Source organism: Xyrauchen texanus, chromosome 14 (genome assembly GCF_025860055.1).
Source record: "Xyrauchen texanus isolate HMW12.3.18 chromosome 14, RBS_HiC_50CHRs, whole genome shotgun sequence".
NCBI classification, from domain to species: domain Eukaryota; kingdom Metazoa; phylum Chordata; class Actinopteri; order Cypriniformes; family Catostomidae; genus Xyrauchen; species Xyrauchen texanus.
In genome coordinates, this window is record NC_068289.1 from 24,968,007 (window position 1) to 24,989,461 (window position 21,455).

Below are 21,455 nucleotides of genomic sequence, written 5' to 3' on the forward strand. Positions count from 1 at the left end.
TGGAGGGGTCTGAAATTGTCATCATAGGTGCATGTCCACTGTGAGAGACATAATCTAAAAAAAAAAATCCAGAAATCACAATGTATGATTTTTTAACTATTTATTTGTATGATACAGCTGCAAATAAGTATTTGAACACCTGAGAAAATCAATGTTAATATTTAGCCTTTGTTTGCAATTACAGAGGTCAAACGTTTCCTGTAGCTTTCACCAGGTTTGCACACACTGCAGGAGGGATTTTGGCCCACTCCTCCACACAGATCTTCTCTAGATCAGTCAGGTTTCTGGGCTGTTGCTGAGAAACACGGAGTTTGAGCTCCCTCCAAAGATTCTCTATTGGGTTTAGGTCTGGAGACTGGCTAGGCCACGCCAGAACCTTGATATGCTTCTTACAGAGCCACTCCTTGGTTATCCTGGCTGTGTGATTCAGGTCATTGTCATGTTGGAAGACCCAGCCTCGACCCATCTTCAATGCTCTAACTGAGGGAAGGAGGTTGTTCCCCAAAATCTCGCAATACATGGTCCCGGTCATCCTCTCCTTAATAAAGTGCAGTCGCACCTGTTCCTTGTGCAGAAAAACACCCCCAAAGCATGATGCTACCACCCCCATGCTTCACAGTAGGGATGCTGTTCTTGGGATGGTACTCATCATTCTTCTTCCTCCAAACACGGTTAGTGGAATTATGACCAAAAAGTTCTATTTTGGTCTCATCTGACCACATGACTTTCTCCCATGACTCCTCTGGATCATCCAAATGGTCATTGGCAAACTTAAGACAGGCCTTGACATGTGCTGGTTTAAGCAGGGGAACCTTCCGTGCCATGCATGATTTCAAACCATGACATCTTAGTGTATTACCAACAGTAACCTTGGAAACGGTGGTCCCAGCTCTTTTCAGGTCATTGACCAGCTCCTCCCGTGTAGTTCTGGGCTGATTTCTCACCTTTCTTAGGATCATTGAGACCCCACGAGGTGAGATCTTGCATGGAGCCCCAGTCCGAGGGAGATTGACAGTCATGTTTAGCTTCTTCCATTTTCTAATGATTGCTCCAACAGTGGACCTTTTTTCACCAAGCTGCTTGACAATTTCCCCGTAGCCCTTTCCAGCCTTGTGGAGGTGTACAATTTTGTCTCTAGTGTCTTTGGACAGCTCTTTGGTCTTGGCCATGTTAGTAGTTGGATTCTTACTGATTGTATGGGGTGGACAGGTGTCTTTATGCAGCTAACGACCTCAAACAGGTGCATCTAATTTAGGATAATAAATGGAGTGGAGGTGGACATTTTAAAGGCAGACTAACAGGTCTTTGAGGGTCAGAATTCTAGCTGATAGACAGGTGTTCAAATACTTATTTGCAGCTGTATCATACAAATAAATAGTTAAAAAAATCATACATTGTGATTTCTGGATTTTTTTTTAGATTATGTCTCTCACAGTGGACATGCACCTACGATGACAATTTCAGACCCCTCCATGATTTCCAAGTGGGAGAACTTGCAAAATAACAGGGTGTTCAAATACTTATTTTCCTCACTGTATATATATATATATATATATATATATATATATATATAAAAGAATGTAAATAGTAAAGGGAATGCAAAGAAACATATACCTCTATTGTATTTCATGACTGTGTCTGATGGGAGACATTTACTACAAAATGTATTAGATTTTTAGATACTCTTTATATGCAAACATGGACTCTGAATGATAAAATATGGTGGCAGAATATTCACTGAAACCAAGGATGGAGGAATATGTACAATGCTGGCATGTATTTTATATACAATACTGTATATATACACCAGTGCCATTGTAAGTTCGTAAACTGGCCAAAAACAGCATATAACACTGTAATTTATTTCCCTCCCAACAAGAATTAAAAAACTAAAAACAAAAAATACAGCACAGTTTCCATTCATTTCAGAAAGTGTTGAAAAAAACCTTAATTCAAAAATCATATATACATTAAACATGACATGAAGTCCTTTAAAATCATTTCGTAGTGTATATTTTCTCATTGTTCCCCGAGCTGTGGTGTAAACAGCAGGCTTACTTCCTGGCGTACATTGTGGAAAACATCTCTACGATTGCATTCAAGCTTCACAGGAAGATTAGGTGCAAACGTCACTCTTCTCTCCACCAATGTGAGCACACAAATGCTAAAGTTCATCACGTTGAGTGCCTGTTAAAATACAGATGATGTTCAGGAACTGTGCTTTACCAATAAGGCTTACTAGGAAAAATACAAACTAGGTGACAAGATGGTTAATTCATCTTTAGTTTGTAACAGTAAAAAGATAAACATTTTGTGGAGCGGAGGGGGCGGGGCCGGGCTAGAATGTCGCACGCCCGGTCCCCAATCGGCCTGGGGCGCGCGAGGGATAAAGGCGGCCGGTGACGACGGTTCAAGAGAGAGAGAATTACTTGCATGTCCGTCGTGTGTGTGTGTGGTTTAATTAAATTATTATTTATATTGACAAGCCGGTTCTCACCTCCTCCTTGCCCATCTTAACCCCCTAACACATTTAAAATAGATTTATTAAAAAACATGACCCCCTTAACAACCACAAAAATGGAGATTCTACAATTATTTACTTTGTGTTCCACAGTAGAAAGTCATATGGGTTTGTAACAGAATGATTAAATGATGACAGAATTTTTAGAACAATTCCTTAAACTTTTCCTATTACAATAAATTCTCATTTGAAAGATAATCTTTAATTCAAGCTGCATTGGAGTTGGTCTCTGCACTGACACTTTAGACAGGTCCACATGCAAAAAAGCTTACAAGCTTCATGTTTGAAGTGAAACAACATCTTAGGGGTATGTTCAATGTCATCCAGTCTTACCTGTGTGCTGTGATGATGAGGATGGGCTACCAAGTTGAGTCATTTTCTCTCGTTGCTCCTTCGCCTGTGTCAGAAATTGCTTTATCTCGTTGTCGTACTCGTACCATTCTGGTACAATACGTATGGCTGCACTAAGCTTGGGTTCTTTGGTCTTTGGGTTATTGCACTGCAAAAAATCAACACAAAGACAAATATCAATCGTGGTGACAAAACACTTTCTTCAACCGCAGCATTTTCTGTGTTTTGGGTGCCCTTAAAGGTATAGTTCACCCACAAATGAAAATTCTCTCACAATTTTTTACTATAAATTCCCATCCCTGCCCAGTAGGTGGCAAATATGCAAAAAGTATTTGTATCAGCCAAAACAAAAGAAGAAGAATATGGAAGTGAAAGTGGACATTGATAGTAAAAAAAGACTTAAATATTGATCTGTATCTCACCCACACCTATCATATTGCTTCTGAAGATATGGATTTAACCTCTGGACCCATATGGATTACTTATTTATGCTGCCTTTATATGCTTGTTTGGCCTTCAAAGTTCTGTCCACCATTAACCTGCATTGTATGTATGGCACTGTCTACAGAGCTGAGATATTCTTCTAAGAATCTTTGTTTGTGTTCTGCAGAAGCAAGAAAGTTATACACATCTGGGATGGCTTGAAAGTGAGTAAATAACGAGAGAAATTTCATTTTTGGGTTAACTGTCCGTTTAATTTGAGACTTTTAAGTTAAAAATAATTTAAAATTGAGTTTGATATGAACACTCGTGACTTCTGAGACACAACACACATTTTTAACAACACAACACTTTCATTGTGCCGCTACCACAAAAACAATAAGAACACATTTGAGGAATGACTACAAAACTAAATGCACATCACATCTTATGATGTGATATTATGGGGTAAGACTAATCTCAAAAAGAATATATTCACAAAATGTGTACGCTTACCTGATAATACTATGGGTTTGTATAATTGTTTTCAAGTGTTACAATTTCAAAACAGGGCTATAACATTCTGACTTGTATCATTTATTTTTTTATATCATTTAATGCCATATCAGCACCAAAGGCAATTTTACTGGCAAGACCAAGCAGGAATCAGTCAATAAAGAAAGCAAATAAGCCAAAATATAAAAAATGTATTAAATTAATAAAAGGATAAATCAAACAAATAAATAATCTTCATACAGCACAAATTAAATAAATAAAAGTTTAAGATTTTTCTAATTTACTTGATAAAAATTCTAAAAATCTTTGAGAGAGTTTACCATAATATTAAATGTAATACAAGTCAATGTAAATAGCACATAAAACTGAGTGTGCAGAATCTGCAAGATGTTTATCATTTAAAAAATAAATAGCATTTAGATTTTTTATTTATGACTGTCCTGATGATGATATTTGAAATAACAGATATTTAGATACTTTCCATAAAACAAAGTATAACTTTATTTACACAAACAATCCTGTGCAAAAGTTAACACCCCCTTGATTCTTAAAGGACTATTCCGTGTTCAATACAAGTTAAGCTTAATTAACTTTTAACTTTTCTGTGTAAAGTTAAAGCAATACGACTTCATTTCCATGGCGATGTAATGTCAACAAACCAAAAACAAATGTAAAGCTTAAATAATACATTAATTTAAACAGAATTTTAATGTAAGTGCTTTTTATAAAATTATAAGCTTCACATTTGAGACTTTAAACCCTCTAAATATTGTTTGTGTCTTTGGTGAAAACTGTGCATGAGTCCTTGCTTTGTGCTAAGCAGAGAAGAAAAATCCTCCAAGTACTGTTCTTTGGTTTCCCAGCATCTTCTGCACATTTGAATTCTTCCCAACAGTGGCTGTGTGATGTTGACATCTAGCTATTGACACTCAGGACAACTGATGGACTCATACACAACCTTACAAAAGGTGCAAGCATTCATCGATGCTCAGTGATCATTTGTGTAAATTTAGCCTCCCCTACTGTATGTTTGAGTGAAATAAACCCATATCTCAGTGGAGTCAAAGAATTTCATGCTAAACCTGGTACATATTATTGAGGCAAGACAGTTGGATGGAATGACATAATCAGAATTTAACAGAACCTGAGTCCATGCTTTGAGGTGGTGTTCTGTCTGCTTAGTAACAGCCCTCATTCCTATTTCCCTGACTGCTATCTCTAATGAGACGTTTCCCTCTCCTACTCGCAGGAGCAGCCGGCAGGGAAGGAGAGGGTGTAAATGAGACTACTATGTTTGTCCTTCTGTGTATGTGCATATGTGCCATAGTAGGAATGAAAAAATTCTGTTATGATCAGACTGCAGGCATTTTAACCAGATTTCATCTTCACATTATTATGGTTTGAGGGCGCTCTTTTGTGAAATTGTAACAATACGTCAAGAATTTGTCATTCTTCCAAAATTATAGGCAAATCTATACCAAGTACCAAGTGTGGCGTTTAGCTTGAGGATATAAATGTCTAAATTCCACACAGAACATCAGTAGTAAATTTTATTTTTGCTTTCCTATTTCCAACAGCAAAATAAAAAGTCCTCTTTAAGTTTCCATGACTTTCCAAAAGAGGAAAAATAGAGAAAGCGATGAATTACGGCAGTCACAAGATGACAAATTTACTGTAAATCCCTCAGCAGTAGTATTTTAACTTCCATGCGCGCACACACACACAAACAAATATGTGTGTGTGTGTGTATACCATATTTCTAAATATATCTAAAACATATTTTTAGGCCAAATAGTTTTCCTAAAAATGTATGTTCACATATATGGACAGTACGTCTAAATTGTGAAATTTTAAATAATACCAAACTATAAAAAAATCAGATTCCCCTTCTATCGCTCTCTCCACGTTGTGTCGGAGAAGCGACACTAGGGGTCTCTCTTGAGCGCCGATATATACCTCTGTTCTATGAAAAAAGGCCAATGAGATGTTGGCAGACGGTATTTGCATATCCCGCCCCCGGACATACTGGTATTTAAGTGGGGCAAATACGGGAGTTCATTCAGAAAATTTCTTCGGAGCCGATGGTCGTGTATGCAGTTGCTGCGAGTTACACACCAAGTTCCTGTTATTCCTCTGATGCTCTGCATGCTGTTGGATCTTATGGCGCACAACAGCGGTTTTCTCCTTCATGCACGGCTGTGCATTCTTGCCTTTGGGCGCTTTGACAGTGCAGATAAAAAAACTCAGCAGAGTTTTTTCCATAAAAGAGTGATTTTATTTAAAAGAGTAATTTCCTCTAAAAGAGCAAAACAAAGCGGTGTTGAACGTCCTTTTAAGGACGCGTCTTTATAAAGATGCCTTTCCACAACTGTGTTATTCCTGGATGTGGTAGAGTGCTCTCCGCTTCAGACGGCCACAGGCGTTGTCTCGTGTGTCTGGATAGCGATCACACCGAGGCTGCGTTTGTGGATGACTCATTCTCACTGCGAGAACATGACCATGACAACGTTGCGGTCGCGGCTTGCTTTCAAACGGAAGCAAGCCACTCCAGCCGCCCCCCGCGTTGCTATTTCTTCCCACGGGATTGAGGATGATGCGGTTGGCGATGGAGGCGATTTGGGGATGGCAGCGGGTGCAGCTCCGCCGGGTACGCCTCCTCGGACCACCTGCCCCCCAGCACGCTCGTTGACTCCCGTCCGTGCTCGAGGCAACAGCGGCTCGCCTTACAGCCAGTCTGCCTATCTTCTTGAGACCGAAGTGGATGAGCTCGCCGCTGCATTGGAGAGCGCGGTATCTGACGCTGAGGACTCCCCAGGGCTGCCGCTTTCGGGCCTGCACGCCCAGGCTGAGGCCAACGCGCAGATGACTGACATGCTTTCCCGGGCAGCCACTAGGGTGGGCTTGGATTGGAACCCTCCATCCTCCCCACAGCCATCACGGCTGGACGACTGGTCCCCCCCCCCCCCCGGTCCCGTTTTTCCCGGAGGTGCATGATGAGCTGACGTCATCGTGGAGAGCACCCATCCACTCGTCACAACCGCCACCTGCTCATCCGCTCTCGCCACCCTCGACGGCGGAACGCGCCACGGATACACGGTGATTCCCCAGGTGGATAGGGCAGTTGCGCTCTACTTATGCCCCGGAAACCCTACCACCTGGCGGGGCCGCCCTGTACTCCCATACCGGCCCTGTAGAGCAACATCCTCGCTGACCGCGAAGGCCTACAGAGCCGCTGGAGGCGCTTCCGCCCTGCATGCCATGGCTCTCCTGCAAGTCCACCAGGCCAAGGCACTCAGAAACATGCACGGGGGTGGCCCTGATCCCAACACACTGCAGGAACTGCGCTCAGTGACCGACCTCGCCCTAAGAGCGACAAAGGTCACAGCGTGGGCCCTTGGGCAGGCGATGGCCACGCTCATGGTCCAGGAACGTCAACTGTGGCTGAACCTGGTCGAGATGCGTGAAGCTGACAAGACTCACTTCCTCAACGCCCCTCTCTCCAGTTTGGCCTCTTCGACGACACCGTCGAGGACTTCGCCCAGCAGTTCTCCACGGTGAAGAAGCAGACGGAGGCCATCTCAAAAATCATGCCCCGCCGCAAACCTACCGCCCCGGGCCGTGCCACGTCTGCTCGCCGAGGGCGTCCCCCTGCGGCTACGAAACCTGATGCTCCGCCCAACCCGGGCCCAGCTCTCAGCCCCAGCGTCGAGCACTCCGCGGGAAGCACACGGCCCTGTCTCACGGACCCCCTCGAGGACCCGGAAGGCTCCCAGGCGCTCCTGAGACACGAGGCTGGATCTACCACCGCGCCAACTTTCCCACATAGGACCTAAGCGGCCATGTGATGTATTCGCCACTCTTTGCCTCCCCTGCAGGGTAGGTGTGGCTTCTGCAGGGTCTTCTCCCCTTTAAAGACTAGGAAATGGGGTAAGACCCCCTTCCCTTAATGCATGTAAGGGCCCTGGCCGTAGTTGCTCTATGCGAGGAACATAGAGAGAAAAGAGGCCCAGCCAGGCTTGGCCCGTTCCCAGGTTGGCAAGCATCACCTTGTCCCCCTCACTAGGGTAACCAGAAGGATTCTGATGACTTTAATGGGGCATTGGGGAAGGGTACGTGCAGCCTGATACAGTTGGTCGCCTTTGCACGTAAGAATACCTGCCCGCTCCTGTATCAGCAGTTCACATACACGGCTCAGCGCATGGCATGATTGAAGTGGGACCCCTAGTGTCGCTTCTCTGACACAACGTGGAGAGACCGACAGAAGGGGAACGTCTAGGTTACGTATGTAACCTCTGTTCCCCGATGGAGGGAATGAGACATTGTGTCTTCCCTGCCACGTCGCTGAGCCGAGCCACTGTTGTGGCAGGACCATTTCCGGCTCCTCAGAAAAATCCTGAATGAACTCCCGTATTCGCCCCGCTTAAATACCCGTATGTCCGGGGGCGGGATATGCAAATACCATCTGCCAACTTCTCATTGGCCTTTTTTCATAGAACAGAGGTATATATCGGCGCTCTAGTGTCACTTCTCCGACACAACGTCTCGTTCCCTCCATCGGGGAACAGAGGTTACATACAGGAGTGTTGGTTATTCATGTTTTGAGGCATTATATTAGAAAGTTGCATAAATAATTCTGATTCAAAGTTATGGCCAGCATCATCCAGTCACAACCAACCATGTTAAAATAAAATGATACATTATGATTTCTGTATCTATTTACAGATTATTATAGTCGTGGACGCGGGATCGCACGAGGTTAAATAATTTAAAAAACGCAAAAAAAAATTTGCTGCTAAATTATCCAAAATTGTAATGTATCCAAATCTGTGTCCATGGGGTGGGGACTCATTTGGTGAATAGCACACTCCTGGATGATGTGACAGCAGAAAATGTGTGCTAATGAACATATCAAACACATTAGCTACTCAGTAGGCAAAGCAAAAAATGATATAATGGGAGACTATTAAGCCATAAGAATGTTTAATAATAACATATGCCACGTGAAGGAGAGCAGTGCCATCATCCTGCTGTTGGGTATTGGCTTGGTATATTATAAATCAGTAAATACGTTTTTCTTATTGTTCATTTCAATGAACCAGTTAATAAATAAATAGTTGATTAATTTGAGTTATCACTCAAAAGTGTTCCAACAACCCCCCATGTGGCATGTCACATTTCAGTTTTGTTGTAAATAAATTTGATAACTCTTTCCCCGCCAAACACGGAATTTTCCGTGTTTTATGAAAAAACGCTTCCCCGCCAAACACGGAATTTTCCGGGTTTCCGTGTTTTAGGTGTTATACGGTAAGGAAGACCCCTGCGCATGTTTTGAAAGAGTACGCAACTCTTTGATCAAAGAAACAGACTGCGATCGTCTCAAACATGAAGAAGTGGAGTATTGAGAAGCTCAAAATATCAGACATAAACATGCCTTTTTCTCAGCTTTTTGTCTGAAATGTTGTTTTTTGACAAAACCTACCTCTGTTCAAGTCGCAATAAAAAAAGAACAATTGAAGATAAAATAAAATCGTTTTTTTTTGCCTAAAAGCAGAGGCTCAGATCTTTATTGTGATATATAGCATCTTCATATATTCATGGAAGAAAATATTCTGCAGGCCATTAAAATTTAGCGAAAATCGTCAAAAACCCTGGCGGTGGCTGGCAACTTTTTTTTTAAAAACGCTGGCGGGGAAAGAGTTAAAGGTGTGCTGACCGATTCCAGACTGTAAGTGATTTCTGCCATTTTGCCCTTTCTCCAAAACCCACCCATAACACATCAGTATTCCCTATCATGGAAAACTATTTACAGACAGAGGGTGTTTCTAATTGGCTAGATTTTTTGGTTAAAAAAAAAGCTTGGTCTGGCACCCCTGACTATTTTTTTGCCATTTAAAGAGCTTAGTGCTTTCACAGAGACAGGTGTGATTTTTATGGGACATCTTTTTCAGTGATACCTGTCAGATACCTACAAATGTGTGATGCTAGCTTTGAATCATAGTGTGGTATGAATGCATACGAACCAGATCTATGGTCTTAGCTGTGGCCTTGGAACTGTCATCACACCAAGTCTCACACCACAGCCACTCTTGAGGCAGGGACTTGATGGCTACTTGATGGATCATGTTGTTGGGAAGGTCCTGTTATCATTGAGCACCAAAGATAAACAACATTTAGTCTACCTCTCACATCAAAGTCATTTTATTGTGGTAAACTTGAGGATGACTTGATTGATAAGTGGAGCATATACCTGGTCCAAGTTGGACAGACTGTTGGGATCTTGGCTTAAGGCTTGGTACTGTCCTCTGAGTCTGTCTCCAGCTGCTATTTTTCTGAATTTCTTTAAGTCCACCACATATAGCGCACTGGAGATTAAATGTCACATTTATTTAGCACAATGAAATGTTACAGCAATGTTTAATCTATCCTACAGTTTGCTTTTTTGAAGAAAAAGACATATTCTGTGTTTTTAGCATAAAGTGATAAACCTGATGTGGTATTTCCGGTGTCCAAGATGAGAGGCCCAGTAGCCAGTCTTCCAAAAACGGTAGCCTTCCATCTCTCTTCGGCTGTCACAGAATGGAGTATACCCATAGGGGGCACCCTCTAGATCCAGATCTCTCAGCTCTTTCAAATCTGCCCTGACAATCTAAATAGAAAGCATTCAGGTTAATGTTTTAAAATGAGAAAATATAACAGAATTGTTGGGGGAAACCCAGTAAACGTATCAACATTTCTGAGAGTTTATTTAGCTTTACAGAGACTGACTGACTGGAATAGCACACTACCATAATACTACTACTACTATCAGCCAAGATTTTTCACATCTTTTTCAAAACTGCCAAGAGCAAGATGTTTTAACTAGCGATGCACCAATATGTCGTTTTCTGGCTGATATCAATTTTGATATTCTGCCACTTACGTTATTTAGTCATCAGATCACTGTTTTGCAAGGGAATTATTTTTAAAAAATGTACAAAGAGGTACAAAATCTTTTTATTGTTCTTACGATAAATAATTTCCATTAAACATGGACTGGATCTGTTGAACACACGACAGGCCAAAATTGTATATAGAGCAACAATGAAATATAAACAGAAGATAAAAAAAGATTAAAAAAATATTCATATTTTGTACTTATAAAAGCCTTTTAAACTTCTGTTTTTGCTGTTCAAAACAACAAAACTAACATTTTACATGTTTGTACTGTATATAATAGAACATCACAAATTCGTATTATGCATAAGTTGGGCAAATAAAAAACCAAAAGGAACAAAACACCCTTTTAAGTTATATGGTGGTATAATGAATAATTGATATTGCTGTCCAGACCTTTACGGGGTGCCACTTGCTTACACAATGCTGACTGAAGCGCTGATTGCAGTATTTTATTAATCACAGCCTTTCAAGCTTTAATAATAGCCCAAGACCATATTGGAATTTCAATCTTGATTCAATCAATCGTGCAGCCTTAATGGATACCAAACCAATGTCTCAGAAGTCAAAGTCAGCTGGTTTCAAAGCATTTTGTAACGCTTATCGGTAAGTTCCACTTTCACAACTGTCATGTCTGCAAAAAAGTTTTTCCTCATTAATGAGAACGAGAAAAAATAGAAATTAAGTATTGCATGTACTTAGGAGTTGCCAACCCTTGTACATTCTGTGGCTATACTTATTTTGGGATTGCGCATTTAAATTCACAGAGTTTTTACAAAGTGTGTTGATAATTAATTAAAAATTAACCTTGCTTAAAACCGATTTTCCGATGGTTTTAATTTGGTCAGTAATTGGGTCAGGGTTATTTATTGGTGACCGATACATCAGTGCATCCCTAGTTTTAACAACTTGGATTAAAAAAGCAAAAACATTCTTTAAAAAAAAAAAAAATGGTATACATGGTATACCACTGGTATACATATAATTGGGAGAAATTGTAATGCTGAATATGGCGGCTGCAGGATTTAAAGTGGCACCTCACAGTTAAAAGAGCCAAACAGCTTTTTGATAGAAACATCGTCTGTAAGGAACTCGAGAACATCCATGCACATTAGCTGGACCAGCCCTTAAAAATTTATTTTGCTTTGAGTGATCTGAGTTAAAGCAGCACAATTTATGATAAAATTGTCGTCGGATTTATAGCTGAATTTATGTTATTTGATAGTAATCTTGACCAGCCATTTTGGAGATTTAGTTAATCCCCTAATGCAAGTAGACAAGAGCTGGACTTGTATCCATAGAAAATAGCTATCCAGAGGTGTTATGCACACAGTTGACTTGCCTCAAAGGGACTTTTACTCCATTTACTGAAATAAACATAGTAATGAAATCAATTGACAACAATGTAACCATGTATTCCATTCCAAACAACTGTTGTCTTTCTCATATCTAACATCACCTGATCAGCATCAACAAAGATGATCTTGTCCACAGCCAGGGGGAACAGCACATCCAGGAAGAGGATCTTATAACCCCAGATAATGCGCTGCTTTTCTGTCTGCTGGTGAAGCCAGCGGGGCCACTTATACTGGACCAGTTCATACTCGAAACCATACGCCTTTGCCATGTGAGCAATTGTGTCCTGTACATATTCACAAAACAAACAGGAATAAACTGTAGAGGAGGAAACAGTATACTAGTATGCATCCACTAACATTAATTTAAGGATAACTTCCCTTTTTTCCCAACATTTTCTTTGGCTAACACTGTTATGACAATCCATTAATTTTAGGTTTATGTTAAAGAATGCATGTGCAGACTGTCTCTCTGAAATTGCATAAAACCCACTAGGCAGAATGGAACTGATCATTTCAGACAGCTTTGGCCATTTTTGCAAGCAATCTGCATCAGATATTCATGTGTTGAGACTCGAGCATGTAGGGCTGGTTTTAGTGTTACCTTGAATGAGGGGGAGAGGTAGTTTTTGAGGAACCAGAACTTGACAGGGGTTGCAGTGTGTTGAAGGACAGAGAGCATCATTATTCTATAACAGGAAAAAAGGGGAGCAGAAAACACACAAGGATGAAAGACAAACACTGACATGGCTGCGTATCAGTGTGAGTTCATACACATGGGTGTCCTACCTCAAGAAACGTTCGTACAACTGTCCAGATGCAACAGAGAAGATGTTGAGAACATCTTTCTTCTTGTTGCTCTTGTCCACACTTGGGCCACCTGCAAAGCTGCAAGACAACCAAAAAGACCTGAGCAGATTAGAGAAGGGAAAATGCCCATACAGAGGAATTAATGCAATAATCTGTTTATCCAGTCACATTTGCAAGCACAGCGACAGCATCAGCTGTCGTGCTGTGTTCTGTGAATGTTCTGAAAGGATTATGCAGACTCTTTGTTGCTTATGATGACTGTCATGACGCTAAGTTGCCATGAACTGCCTTGGCGAGCGCAGTTTTCTTTGGTGTTTTCACGTTATAATGACAAACATGTCAAATAACTCATCCCTTTTAAAAAATAATTGTAGGTTTTCGTTTATATCGCAGCCTGGCAAAGCCACACACACACACAGAGGTTGGTTTGGCTATCCTCATGAGGACTCTCCATAGACATAATGAGTTTTATACTGTATGAACTATAGATGATAACCCCTAACCCTCACAAAAAACGTATCGGTTACCTAACGTAACCTCAGTTCTCTCTAGATGAGGGAACGAGTATTGTGTAAGCTAGCTTACGCTACGGGAAATATTCATCTTTTCTGAGATATTGAAGCCAAAAAATTATCCTTAATTTTTGTATCCATTGTCAACGCAGTGCGGCAGCTGCAGACCTTGAGCGGGCTAGCTAGCGAGCTCATAGGTTGCTCTGCGGCAACTGCTGCAGCCTATAGACGAGCTTGGGCGAACTCGCATCCAATGAGAGGCGTCCGCGCGCTCACTGCAACAAAGCCCGCCAAAATGGGCGTGACTAGAGTGCATATAAGCGTAGTTCGTAGGCTGGAACCCTGGTTTTCATTGACTGAAGCGAAAAGTCGCTCGTGGCGCGAGCACGGCCGGCTACGCAATACTCGTTCCCTCATCTAGAGAGAACCGAGGTTACGTTAGGTAACCGATACGTTCTCTTACGAGAGGTTCTCTCGTATTGCGTAAGCTAGCTTACGCTACGGGAACCCATTGTCAACGCCGTGCGTGCCAAGCATCCACTGTATGAGCCCCAGGGAATTAAGGGGGACCCGGGGAGCCCTTATGAGTGGGGAAATAATATTTGGCCGGCAAGAATGCGGGTCATTGATTGTGTAATACATAAGCACATAGTGGGAAGGGAACGACAGAGCGGCGGTGCCGGTCTGTGTGGAATGTGTCCCATCAGTGCAGCTCACCAGGGGAGCTGTAGCGTGATTAAACCGCTAGTAGTTTTGCCTGCAGAGCGGGCACTTCCATATTGTAAAATCTGACAAAGGTGGAGGGGAAGTCCATCCCGCTGCCACACATATGTCGTGAATGGAAATCCCGCTGGACCATGCCCACGAGGATGCCATGCCTCTAGTGGAGTGAGCCCTAATGCCCAACGGGCATGGCAGGTCTTTTGACGCGTATGCAGCAGCAATAGCGTCCACTATCCATCTAGATAGTGTCTGTTTCGAGGCGGCGAGACCTTTGGTGCGCCCTCCGAACGAAACGAAAAGCTGCTCAGAGCGTCTGAAAGCGGCGGAGCGCGCAGTATACAATCTCAGTGCTCTGACCGGGCAAAGGAGATTGGCGTCGCGTTCACTATCGGGTGCTGGCAGCGCCGATAGGGAAATGACCTGTGCTCTGAAAGGAGTACCGATCACCTTGGGAACATAGCCGTGTCTAGGCTTTAAAATGACCTTGGAGTCACTTGGTCCAAACTCAAGACACGCAGCGCTGACAGACAGCGCGTGAAGGTCTCCCACACGTTTGACTGATGACAGGGCAGTCAGAAAAACGGTTTTGAGTGAAAGGTATTTCAAATCCACGGATTGAAGTGGTTCGAAAGGGGGGGCTTTCATAGTTTCGAGAACTATAGAAAGATCCCAGATAGGAACCGATGGGGGCGCGGGGGGGTTCATCCTTCTAGCTCCCCTGAGGAAGCGGATGACCAGCTCGTTTTTACCCCATGACTGGCCGTGCAGGGGTTCAGCGAACGCCGCAACGGCCGCCACATACACTTTGAGCGTGGATGGGGATCTGCCCTTATCCAGCAGCTCTTGTAGAAATACGAGCAGCGACGACACCCCACATGTCCGCTGGTCCAGGTCTCGGTCGGTGCACCATTTTGAGAACACAGACCATTTTGACGCATAGAGTCTTCTCGTGGAAGGGGCTCTAGCGTGTATGATGGTGTTTATTACTCCTTCTGGCAGAGCGACGGGTAGTCGTTGATCACCCACGCATGCAGCGCCCAGCGCTCTGGGGATGCCAGATTGTGCCGCGAGCTTGAGAGAGGAAATCTGCTCTCACTGGGATGGGCCACGGCGCTGTCAGTGACAGCTGCGTAAGCTCCGGGAACCATGTCTGATTCTCCCAACGTGGGGCTGAGGAGCACCGAGTGACGCGTTTCCCTGATCCTCTGCATTACCTGTGGCAATAGCGAGACGGGAGGAAAGGCGTAAAGCGGGCGTCTGGGCCAGTCCTGGGCCAGCGCGTCCTCGCTTTTCGAGAAAAATATTGGGCAGTGAGAGTTCTCTTTGGACGCAAAGCGGTCTATCTCCGCTCTGCCGAATAGGTGCCATAACGTCTGGACTGTTTGAGCGTGCAGGGACCATTCCCCTGGGGGAATATTGTCTCTGGACAGTCTGTCCGGGCCGTCGTTCAGGTGGCCTGGCACGTGCGTCGCCCTCAGCGAGCGCAGGTGGCACTGGGACCAACTCAGTATGCGTTTCCTGGATCTGACACCGCCCTGACGGTTTAGGTAGGATACCACAGATCTGTTGTCCAAACGGACTAGGACGTGGTGACCCTGAATGACCGGGAGAAAGCGCACGAGCGCGTACTCGACCGCTATCATTTCCAGACAATTTATGTGAAGGAGCTTTTCCTGAACTGACCATAGGCCGAAAACCGGAGAGCCCTCGCAGACCGCGCCCAACCCGTGTTGGACACGTCTGTCGAGATGACTTTTCGGCGAGATACAGCTCCCATTGTCACTCCCCGCTGATACCATTCGGCCACTGTCCAGGGCTGCAGAGCTGAAATACAGGTCTGAGTCACCTTGATGGGCTGGCGGCCTGTGGCCCAAGCCCGGCGAGACGCGCGGGTGTTTAGCCAATGCTGAAGCGGGCGCATGTGCAGTAAACCCAGCTGAAGTACTGCTGCGGCTGAGGCCATGTAGCCTAGCACTCTCTGAAATTTCTTCAGAGGTGTGAGGCTGTTCATCTGAAATGACGCGGCTAGTCGCTGCACACGGCGCGCGCGCTGTGTAGATAAGCGAGCCGTCATTGCCACTGAGTCTAGTTCTATTCCAAGGAAGGAAATTGCCTGACTGGGCTGTAGTGAGCTCTTGGTCCAATTGACTGCAAGGCCCAAACTGTTCAGATGACTGAGGAGAACTGTCCTGTGAGACAGAAGCTCCGTATGTGATTGTGCCAAAATCAGCCGATCGTCCAAATAGTTCAGAATTTGCAAACCCTGACTCCGCAGGGGTGCGAGCGCCGCGTCCATGCACTTCGTGAAAGTACGGGGTGCTAAGGACAGGCCGAACGGAAGGACGGTGTATTGATAAACCTGGCCGTCGAAGGCGAATCTCAAGAATGGCCTGTGACGGGGATTTATCTGAATCTGAAAGTATGCGTTTTTCAGATCGAGAGAAATAAACCAGTCCCCCTGGCGCACATGCGCGAGGAGTTTGCTGGTTGTAAGCATTTTGAACGGTCTTTTTGCAAGCGCTTTGTTCAAAACCCTGAGATCTAATATTGTTCTGAGGCCGCCGTCTTTCTTGGGGACAAGAAAATAACTGCTGTAAAACCCCGACTCGCTCAGGGGAGGCGGCACTCTCTCTATGGCCCTTTTGCACAGAAGGTTTGCTATTTCTGAACGAAGCATGCACGCTGCTTCCGTGTTCAAAGTAGTTTCGAGCCGCGCTCTGAAGCAAGGAGGACGGCGATCGAACTGTAGCAAATAGCCCTGTTTTATTGTGCTTAACACCCATTCGGATATCCCTGGAATATCTTCCCACGCTTTGAAGCGTAATGTTAGAGGGTGAATGGCCAAATCGCTCTGATTGCCGCACACAGCGCGCTGAACAGAATGTGTGAGCGCGCTTACTGTGCTTATGCTGGACTGCTCGCAGACAGCATGGACAGGCTGTTCTGTGAGTGACTTCCCGATTGAGGTGAATGGGGAAAGAGTCACGTCTGTTAAGTGATGCGCAAGCATAGCCACGGGCACGGGACTTACATACAGAGAAGTGTTTGCTGGCCGTGACAGAGCGGGCAGAGAATGGGCGCGCGCACGGATTCGTGGGTGCGTTTATTAACCCTAACACTCGAGCGGGTCGTAACCGCTTTATGTGAGTGTGCTCTGATAGGGACACGGGACGTGTAATGCTTGTGTGTAGGGGTGAACACTGAATTGTGGGCACATTTTCTACACATAAGGCTTTATTTTGGGTCTCCGTGGAAACGGCGTTTGAGTGCAGGCAAGCGGGTAATATCACCGGCTTGTTGGCTGCTGAATCCACCACTGCAGTAGCCTGAGAGAAGGGGACTGACAGGGGCGTACGGGACTTACATACAGCTGGCCGTGTGACAGAGCGGGCAGAGGAGGGGCGCGCGCACGGGCTCGTGGGCGCGTTTATTAACTCTAACACTCGAGCGGGTCGTAACCGCTTATGTGAGTGTGCTCTGATAGGGACACGGGATGTGTAATGCTTGTGTGTAGGGGTGAGCACTGGATTGTGGGCACATTTTCTACACATAAGGCATGTTTACTCTTTACAAGATTTCTTTGGGTCGCCGTGAAAACGGCGTTTGAGTGCAGGCAAACGGGTAGTATCACCGGCTTGTTGGCTGCTGAATCCAGCACTGCAGTAGCCTGAGAGAAGGGGACTGACAGGGGGCGAAGCTTTGACGGTGGTCCAGCCGTGGCGGGACTGAGCCGTCGTTTTCTCAACAACGCTAGGAGGACTTCGGTTGCTCAGGTTTCAGTACAATCTTAGGCCGAGGCCCGCAGGGGGGGCAGCGGTCTGCGGCGGCTGTCTGAGCGCGATCGAGGGCGGCCGCCCTGTCAACGCTGAGAAGTCTGGCTTGTTGAGCTGGGCGCTGTGAAGAGGCTCGTGCAGGAGGCTGGTTACGTGGGCGGCCTGCAGAGGAGCTAGCGCGACGAGGCAGAAAGAGATTCATGGCTTGAGCTTCGAGAAACGGTCAACAATGCCACTCACCGCGGAACCGAAGAGACCGGACAGAGAGAGCGGCGCGTAGTGCGTTCAGCTTCTCCCAAGTCGGCTAGTCAGATCTGAAACAGCCTCTGTCTGTAAGACGGCCATGGAATGCAGAGCAGATGCGGCTTGGTATAGGCGCGGCCAACACAGGCGGAAGTAGTTCTGCAGGCCTTAGACGGGAGCACCAGCTTAGACCACCATCTCGCGGAGGGCGGGCAAAGGTGCGGCGTGGAGTCTATTGGGAGCCTGCTCAGGGGGCGGTGACCACTCGAGCCCGAGGCGGTCGACGGCCTGTGTGAGGAGGCGCGTTAGTTCCCCTTCGACTCCGGCGCGGGTCCTGCTGGATTCCTGGGCCGAGGAGGAGGCGTGTGAGCCTGACCACTCCTCGCTGTCCGAAGCTATGATGGAACAGCCCTTATCCTCCGCTTTTTCGTCCGAGATGGCAGCAGAGCAGCCGCTCGGCAGCAACTGCGCGTCCCGGGTGGGCGGGGAGGGTGAAGGCGATGCTCGAGGGAGGGGCTCCGGCGAGGCAATCGCTTCTACCACTGGTTCCGGCAGCCTTTGAGAGCGCCGCTTTTTACTGCGCGGCTGAATGGAAGGCGGCGCGGCGGCTTCGGTCCTGAGCGCTTCGAGTCGAGCCCACAGGGTCGACATCGGAAGCTCCTCGCAGAGATCGCATCCGCCTTCAGCGAGGGTGAGCTCTGCATGCCCCAGTCCCAGGCAGAGAGCGTGGATGACGTGGCGGTCTCCGGTGCTAAGAAGGGCGTGGCATGAGGCGCAAGTGGAGCGAGGCATCTTTAAAAAGACGCTCGTACTCTTTTGTGAAGTTCATAAGAACTAGCTTGCTTTAAAAAGGATACGTCGCCGGATGGCGTAGCTCGCAGGACGGCTGGCTGAAGGTGGCGAAGACGGCCGGCTTCTTCGAGCGCTGTCCACGCTTGCTTGATGCCCCTCGAACGGCGACGCGGCTTCCAGTTCAGAGATGCGAAGAGCTTCGCTGAAGAGATGAAAATCAGGGTTCCAGCCTACGAACTACGCTTATATGCACTCTAGTCACGCCCATTTTGGCGGGCTTTGTTGCAGTGAGCGCGCGGACGCCTCTCATTGGATGCGAGTTCGCCCAAGCTCGTCTATAGGCTGCAGCAGTTGCCGCAGAGCGATCTATGAGCTCGCTAGCTAGCCCGCTCAAGGTCTGCAGCTGCCGCACTGCGTTGACAATGGATACAAAAATTAAGGATAATTTTTTTGGCTTCAATATCTCAGAAAAGATGAATCTTTCCCGTAGCGTAAGCTAGCTTACGCAATACGAGAGAACCTCTCGTAAGAGAACTTTCTGCATTTTTACATTTTCCAAAAAATACAGTTTCGTTTAAGTGATTTCAATTATATGGACACTAGAAATGTCCTTATAAACCACATTTATAGCATAATACCCTTGTAATTACCTAGTTTGTAACCAAATTTTTTTTACTCGTAACCCACCCACACTGAAATGGGCTGATTAGATAATCGCATAGATAAGCAGGTGTACAGGTGTACCTAATAAAGTGGTCCATGAGTGTAACTTAGCATGTTTGATACATGTTCAATTAAGACCCCCAAATGTTTGAATATTTTATACAAATTTGGTCTAACAATTTGACATGTTTTTGTCATTTTGCACATGATCAACTTAAAGATATTACTTTCATTGATTAAAATTATATACAATTTTAGTCAGAGTAAAACTGACTAAACTTAATGAATATGACAGGGTTAAATATGAAATATTGACAAATTTTTAAGGAAATTTTCATCAAAAGACTAAAACATTAAACTGTTTACCACTGGATGCTTTCTCATGCCAGAGCCAGTGTTTATCTGGGAGAACTGAGAATCAATCTCAATACTGGTCTGCTTTTCCATTGACTTAACCGAACCATAATGTGTCTGAACACGCTGCTACATAACCAGCCCACAAACAAACACATTTACATTTATGCATTTGGCAGACGCTTTTATCCAAAGCGACTTACAGAGCCTTTATTACAGGGACAATCCCCCCGGAGCAACCTGGAGTTAAGTGCCTTGCTCAAGGACACAATGGTGGTGGCTGTGGGAATCAAACCAACAACCTTCTGCTTAATAGTTTAGTGCTTTAGCCCACTGCATCTGGACTAAAGCTCCACAGAGCACATTGCAGTCTTTCAGAGTACTAAGACCTACTTTTGATGTAACTGATAATAATCTTCGATTATTTATTTGATTAATTCATCAATAATATTACAAATTGACAAAGATATTATTAAAAATTGTATAACTGTATTTTATTAAAATGTGATTTTTAAAAAACAGAAATGATAAAGGGTGTAAGGATGTTAGATTTACAATTCTTTTATCTGACAGAGCTTCTTTTAGTTGATCTTCATTATTGATAATTATCGATTATATCGATTAGTTGTTGCAGCACTTAAGCACATTATCAAATACCTATGCTAAAGTAACAAAACATTTTGATTTCATGGGGTCTGTCACATTTTATGAATGTCTTCTTTGCATTATACTGTATAACAAATTAGCAAATCAAGCAGCATTTATTTTAAAGACATATAAGACAAACACTTTTCGAACAAAACTTTTCTTTAAAAAGAAGTTCAATAGGTTTCAGTTTATAAAACAATAGCTTGGTATGGTTGTCAAACTTAGAGGAGCATACATAGTTAATGTGATGAACTACACCTGTGGTTGCTGTTAGGGCACCTGCATGAACTTGAGAGGAACTGACTTCATACATACACTAAAAAATGACCTTGAGATCAGATAATAAACAAACAAAAAAATAAGTTCTGATAAAAGCTCTGGCATCATTTGTGGATCTGCATGGTTTGATATTTTGAATCTAATGCAATGGCATTCATACATTTTAACTGTGCAACGTTTTGGGGCCAGTGTAGCCATGGGCAGCGCCAGGGCTGGGCTTCCGGGGCTTAAGCAACAAAAGTTTTCTGTAAAACCCTGAATGTTTTTATCATCTTGTAGTGATGTCAGAAGTACGTCTAGGTTACGATGTAACCTCCGTTCCCTGATGGAGGTAACGAGACGTTGTATCCAAGAAGCGACACTAGGGATCTCTATTGAGAGCCTTTCGCATCTCTGATCTATGAGAAAAGGCCAATGACAAATTGGCAGACAGAATTTGCATGTCCCGCCCCCGGACATACGGGTATAAAGGGAGGGAAATGCATCTGTTTCATTCAGTTGCTTGGTTCAGTGACGTGGCCGGGAGGACACAACGTCTCGTTCCCTCCATCAGGGAACGGAG

The 21,455-nt window shown here is 44.7% G+C and overlaps 1 protein-coding gene across 3 annotated transcripts in view; it reads right to left on the reverse strand.

Annotated features, from left to right (window-relative positions):
• Positions 1-1,539: 1,539 nt before the first annotated feature.
• LOC127655272 (UDP-glucose:glycoprotein glucosyltransferase 2-like) overlaps positions 1,540-21,455 on the reverse strand; it is a 99,200-nt gene continuing 79,284 nt past the window's right edge. For all 3 annotated transcript variants that reach the window (XM_052142980.1, XM_052142981.1, XM_052142978.1), the window contains 8 exons: positions 12,886-12,984; positions 12,701-12,785; positions 12,201-12,383; positions 10,294-10,454; positions 10,056-10,170; positions 9,829-9,945; positions 2,855-3,020; positions 1,540-2,187 (listed from right to left, as the gene is read on the reverse strand). In XM_052142980.1, the coding sequence (XP_051998940.1) occupies positions 2,165-2,187; positions 2,855-3,020; positions 9,829-9,945; positions 10,056-10,170; positions 10,294-10,454; positions 12,201-12,383; positions 12,701-12,785; positions 12,886-12,984 (949 nt within the window). In that variant the 3' untranslated portion in view covers positions 1,540-2,164. The remainder of the gene's footprint in view (positions 2,188-2,854; positions 3,021-9,828; positions 9,946-10,055; positions 10,171-10,293; positions 10,455-12,200; positions 12,384-12,700; positions 12,786-12,885; positions 12,985-21,455) is intronic.